This window comes from Podarcis pityusensis (genome assembly GCF_964106645.2).
Source record: "Podarcis pityusensis genome assembly, chromosome: 3".
NCBI lineage: Eukaryota > Metazoa > Chordata > Lepidosauria > Squamata > Lacertidae > Podarcis > Podarcis pityusensis.
The window spans coordinates 13,222,033-13,228,032 of NC_138026.1; the positions used below are offsets into that span (position 1 = coordinate 13,222,033).

The 6,000-nt window shown below is 49.6% G+C and overlaps 1 protein-coding gene across 1 annotated transcript in view; it reads right to left on the bottom strand.

Annotated features, from left to right (window-relative positions):
- Window positions 1-5,159, bottom strand: part of JAG1 (jagged canonical Notch ligand 1) — a 69,210-nt gene extending 64,051 nt beyond the window's left edge. The window contains exons 1-2 of the mRNA XM_080998980.1: window positions 4,798-5,159; window positions 3,720-4,025 (exon numbers count right to left, since the gene is read on the bottom strand). Of these exons, the coding sequence (XP_080855106.1) occupies window positions 3,720-4,025; window positions 4,798-4,875 (384 nt within the window). The 5' untranslated portion in view covers window positions 4,876-5,159. The remainder of the gene's footprint in view (window positions 1-3,719; window positions 4,026-4,797) is intronic.
- Between the last annotated feature and the right edge of the window lie 841 nt (window positions 5,160-6,000).

Genomic DNA, 6,000 nt, shown 5'->3' on the forward strand with positions numbered 1-6,000 from the left:
TAATGGAGGCTGACTTAAGTGAAACAAAGAAAGTCACGCACTGGAAAGCATTTCAGGGTATCAAAACAGATCATAGATTAAGCCATTGGCATTGTGTGGGAGAGGGCTTTAAACAAAGGCATGCCAATGCTTGAACCAGCAATAAAACAAGGGGTTTCCTGAGGTGTGTGGAGCAGGCCTCCTTATGGGAAACACACACACAAAGGCTTACTCCGCAAATATCCATTGGCTAAAGTGCAGGTCACGCTTCTTTCAAAAATATGCGATCGCATTTTTCTGTATCATTTTAGCAGTTGGTGCAGGTGCAGCCTTGGGGATGATGGCTCCTTTCTTTCCTTCATGCTGTTTCGCTGCCCCGTTTCCTAGCAACCTATTCAAACCTCCAACCTCTTAAAAAAAAAAAAAAGGAAATTTACAGCCCTCCATCGCCACAGCCATTACTCACAAGGGTTACATAAAAACCTAGGCTGGGCAGGGGGAAAGTTTTAATAACAAAACTCTAAATCCTAGTCTCTACTTCATTTAATTACACATGTACGTAGTTAACTGTGTGTATGTTAAATGGAGCAGAAACCATGCAGGTTAGAATCTACACTATATATATATATATACACACACACACACACACACACACACACATATATATATATATACATACATACACACCCACACACATTTTGATTTACTTGAGGAAGTATAGATTCAATCCAGCATGGATTACAGGGTATGTAGAAGGAAGAGACCCAAAGGGCTTTTCACTCACAAAGCAATGTTTTAGAACTATTTCTTGACAGAAAGCATGTGGATAACATGTCCTGGCAAAGAGAAGATGTGGGGCCCTTTTTAAATGTGGGCCTGTATTTTATTATATTTTAAAAGGAGAGCCTTCTCCAAAATCACAAAGGATTGAAAAGTTAACAGCTAGCCAGATTTTTTTATTTTTTTTGCCAATTGCCAACTGTAAGTTAGGAGGCAAATCTGAAATTAACACCAGCTCCTAACAGCTTCCAACAGGACTGCTCAGTTTGCACCAAACAAGAAAAAGCTGAGGACCAACTGGCTCATCTTCAGTTGAATGGAGACCAGAATAGGGAATTAACCCAAGTCTCAGCAGTGACTGCTTAGCTAGGGAGCTCAGGGTTGCCTTTGGAGATAACACAGCCTGGAACATATGCTTGCATCGGATCTGGGATGTGTCATTCCTACCACAAAACAACAAACAAAAGATGCCATGAGAACCTTGAGGAAGAAGGCAGATCACTCCAAACCAACTGAGCTAATGGAAACTAGGAATTTCATCATAAAAGCACCTTGGGTCCAGCCAGGTAGATTTTTTTGTGCACAAAGGTGAGAAAGAAATCCACACTCAAAACTCAGCTTTTTATTGGAATCGGATTCCTTGAAGGAGTCTTCTGCTAACCTACAGCTGCTTATAGTATTATTCCATACACACACACACACACACACACACAAACACATGAGTTAGGATCCCAGTGCTGTAGATGGCAGGAGATTATGTGGGTAACAGCCAGAGAAGAACACCTGGTGGAATTACCTGGCAGGACAAGATCACCATAGGATTTACTCATGCCTGACTCACCGGATATGCAGACATGCCATAAAAAAAGCAGACGGGTGTTGAGGGGGGTGGTGGAATGTTTTGGGAAGGAGAGAGATGGGATGCTGTACAGGGAGGAGGCGTCGGCTGCCTAATCGCATGCATGGTTTATGAAGCAAACCCTACAGGGCTCTATGGAGGTTTCTTCCAGGTGTAGGGCTGCAACTTAAACTGGGACATGAGTGCCATTGCTCAGTGTGGCTTACTCCCAAGTAAACACGCCTAGGATGGCTCTGTGCACAGGGACTGCATCTTTACTCAAGTCAGCCTCAGTGTTTGCGGATCAGATCTGCTGCTTGCTTTCACAGAAGCACCGGTCTGCTGCTTGCTTTCACAGAAGCACCGGTCACTTTTAGGATTATGGGCTGGTGGTGGAGGGGGAAGAGATCAGTTTCATGACACACACACAAGAAAAGATTTGTCTGTCCAAAAGGGTCCTGGATGAACCCGCTCCTCAACAAAGACACAGAGAGAAAAGAGAATAGAAAGGAGGCCGAATTCTTAAGAGAAGGTTGACAGCCATTGGCAGCACTTCAGATACCACACATTTCCACTAAGCTTTTTTTATCCCTTTGATGGCAGATTTGATAACAGTTTTATCTCCCTGCAAGCAAAACCAAACTAGCAAGGCTCAGAGTATCGAACAGGGAATACTTTTGTGAGCTCCGCTATTGTACTTTGTAATGCAATCTTCTTAAATATGTGCACTTAGTTTCACCCTAAATCATAATGATCTTTTTTAAAAAAAAAAGAAAGAGAAAGAAAGACTCAGAGGGATGTGTGCGTGCGCCGATAATTGCAGCAGAGACAGATAGGAGGCAGCACAAGAGCACATGGTTAGCATTTTGTGTTGTGCTCCGAGTTGCTGGGATCACAAGAGAGAAACGGGAGGAGGGACTTGGCTGTCCCTCCCACTGAATCCTCCCAGATCTCCCTTTGCGAGCCAATCAGAAAAATGCAATCTAGTGCATGAATATTCATTTGGGAGACAACAGTTGCACCTCTTCCAGAAGACCAATAAAGAAGGAGACCTCCATTTCAAGAAGAGGGAGGGAGGGAGGCAGGGCTCCCAAAGCTGTTCTTTCAAAAGCTCTCCCTGCCCATTCACACAACCAGGACCTGCTCAACACCCATAAAGAGGGATCTTAGATGGATTCCACATGTCTGGCCCGGAGTTTAAAAGGATGCTGTCCAGCTACGCCCCTGAAGGGAGACGGCAGATTCCTGCTTTACAGTGCTGGCAGGCAGGCAGGCAGACACAGACAAACAGCATGGTTCCTTCTGCATTATCAAGAGCTCAATAGTGACTTAAGCAAACATGCATTTGGTGAAAGTGCGGCCCATTTGAAGACTGGGTCATTCACAGCCAATTAAGGACCAACGCCTTTCCCAAGTGCACGCCCTTCTTTCCAGGTGGAGGGTCCGGAACTGCTACCCAAGCCAAGGGAAGATGGTTCCAGCTCTCTTGCCTCGCCAGGCAAAACAGTAAAGCTCTCATAGGAGAAGGGGAAACAAGCAAAGGATGGCGGTGGCAGCAGCAGCAGCAGCATGGGCATAAGGCAGAGGGAGTTATGTCTCTCCTCTTGATTGAGCTCCCAGAGATTCTCCAGGGTCTGGGCTGGGGAAGGAAGCACGCTAACAGGATTCCTGGGGAAGCTGGCAACCGGGAAGAGCTAGCAGCTCCCACGGGCACCACCAGAGATGCCACTGGGTAGGGCGAGAGGGGTCCCCATAGCATTCCACCAAGGGGGTCTCCAACGCATGGCCTGCCGCCCCCCACCCGACCCTCCTGCCTCCACCTAGGCATGAGAACTAATTGGGAGGGGGGAGCAATAAAATAAATAAATTGCATGAACTTCTGACCTTTTAAATTCTCCGGGGGGACGGGACACTGGGGACAGGGGATGACTTGCATATACATGTAACACACAGGTTTCCCCCCCACCCACCAATTCACTTAGGTTTTTCCATCTAGCTCCGTTTAAGCTTAGCCAGACGGAGACGTATGCGGCTCTAAGCCTGCGACCGCAAGGCAGCCAGCCCCCATGCACAGTAAGGCGAGGAAGAAGGAAGATGCTCTCAGCAAAGTCAAGTCACTCACCGGCCAGGCAAAGCTGAAAGGGAGGACAATCCGGTTCCTTTCGTTATTCCGATTGTATTTCAAACTGAAGGTATTCCCACCGACGACCGGGGTAGATCCGGACCCAAAGCTGCAAGGGCCCCCAGCGGAAACCCTCGACTGATACTCCTTCAGGCAAACTTTGAAATAAGTATCGCATTCATCTCTGGTGCATTTCTTATCGGCTGGGTTTCGGGTCCCGTCACAGCAATTCCCATTCTGCAATTCGCCATTGACATTTTGCATGGATATGATCTCAAACTCGAACTGGCCTGATGTTAGGGTCACCTGTTTTGTTTTGTCATTTAAAAAAAAAAGTTCCCCCAAAGAAAGCAGAGAGGAGAAGGAAGCGTTAGCACGTTGCTTGTAAATAAATATATATATTTTTTAAAAAAATAACCACTAACAAGTTTAGCAAAAAATGAAAGGGGAGGCTTCTATTGCTCCTTGATTCAACAGGTTAAAAAGCGAACAGGAACCCTCATCTGTTACCCACGCCCACCCCCAAATTCTGATGTTAGGGGTAATTCCCAGAGGGAAATCGTGTCGCTATTTGCCTCTCAGCGCTCAAAAAGAGTTAAAGGGTCGTTAGCTTCAAGCAAGGGAACACCGCGCAGAAAAAGCATTGCACAGCTCAAGCGAATAACTCTAATCAAGTCAGACGCACTCCTGAAAACAATCATGGAAAAGTCCGCTTGCTACGAGGCTTTCAGAAAGCAAAACCCTCTGGAAAAAAGAAATGGAACGCTGACGGTATAGGGGGAGAAGAAAGGGAAAGTCCTCGGGGAAACCTGGCTTCCCCCCTAGAAATCATCACCCCGAATTCAAAAACGCATAGCAGAAACATTTTTTAAAAAAATGCAGCTGACGGGGGGCGGTGGGGAAATCGGTCAAAGCGAATGTCTTGGGGCGGGGGGTTGGGTAGGCGGGCAGGAGCTCTGCAATCGAAAGCTTTCCTTGGGAGACAAAAACCCCAAAAAACCGAAGCCTGCGAAAAGCGAGCTTCTGCGCGGAGCTGCGCTGCGGGAAGCAACGCCCGAGCCTTGCCCCAAAAACGTACCTTGACTCGCAAGCATAACAGGGCAAGGAGAAGCCGTAAGGAGAAGTCCGTGAGCTGCGGTCCCTTTGAGCCAAGCATGCCTCTTGCTTGCAGAGTGCCCTTCGCGCAGAGACGCTCCCCGGCTCGCTGCCGCTCTTTGCAGCCGCTGCCCGGCTCCCAGATATATATATATGCTCTCCCGGTGGAAGCGCGCGCGGGTGGAAGACGCCACTTCTCAAAAGGTTTTCAATAGCGCCCCGATCTTCAATGCAAAGCAGCCCAGCCTCCTTTTATTCTCCTTGGCCTCTGTCTCTTAAAAACCCCCACCCTTCCTTTCTTCCTTTCTTATTAGCGATGGTTATTCCGCGCGCCCCCACCCACCCCCCTCGCCCGCTCGCTTTTCTCTCTTTTGCAGAGCTCACCGGCCAACCCCTCTCTCTCTCTCTCCAGCCCGGCCAGCACAATAACCCGGCCTGAGCCCCCCTCCCCACCCCCCGCCACACGCGCATAGACGACACCCCTCCGGAGAGAAAGGAGGGGGCCCACGGCTATTTGCACGCGCGCAACCAGCCCCCTCCAAAAGGAAAAAAAAAAGGAAGCCAGAGGAGGAGGGATCCGATCGCCCGTGCTGCAAGCCCCACTGAACTGACTGCTTGCTGCTGCTGCTTGCTAGCCCATGGCTACAGCAGGAGGAGGAGGGGGGGCGCAAACGTCAGGCAGCGCATGCGTTGCTATTAATATGCATTAAGGGGGAGGGTGGAAGGGCAAGCCGCAGCCCCGCCTCGGGTCCCTGGAGAGGCTTGCCTTTTTTCCTTGGAAGGGTGACAAGAGGTGGAGCAACCCTGGGAAGGCAGGGCTGGGCGGGGGGGGGGGGACGGGGGCGGCGAGGGTTGCAGGAGGTGAGGAGCAAAGCGCAGCAGGTGGGCAAGGAGCCTTGAGAGAGGCGGGAGAATTAATAATGCTTGACGCGCGGCAAGAAAACCGCGCGTCTGTTTGCAAAGCTAAGCAGGGTCCGGGGTGGTTTCAGACGGGATGGGGGAACCGCTCGGGTGGAGGAGGTTGGACTGCATGGCCTTGGAGGGAGGTGTCGCTTGCCCCCTCTCTAGGTTCCGCGATGGTGATGCCAATAGGAGGGCTTGCGTGGCAGGGGGTTGCGCTAGATGACCCTCGCGGATCCCTTTGCGCTCTGGTTCCATGACGGCTAATAGCAAGCCTTCGAGCATT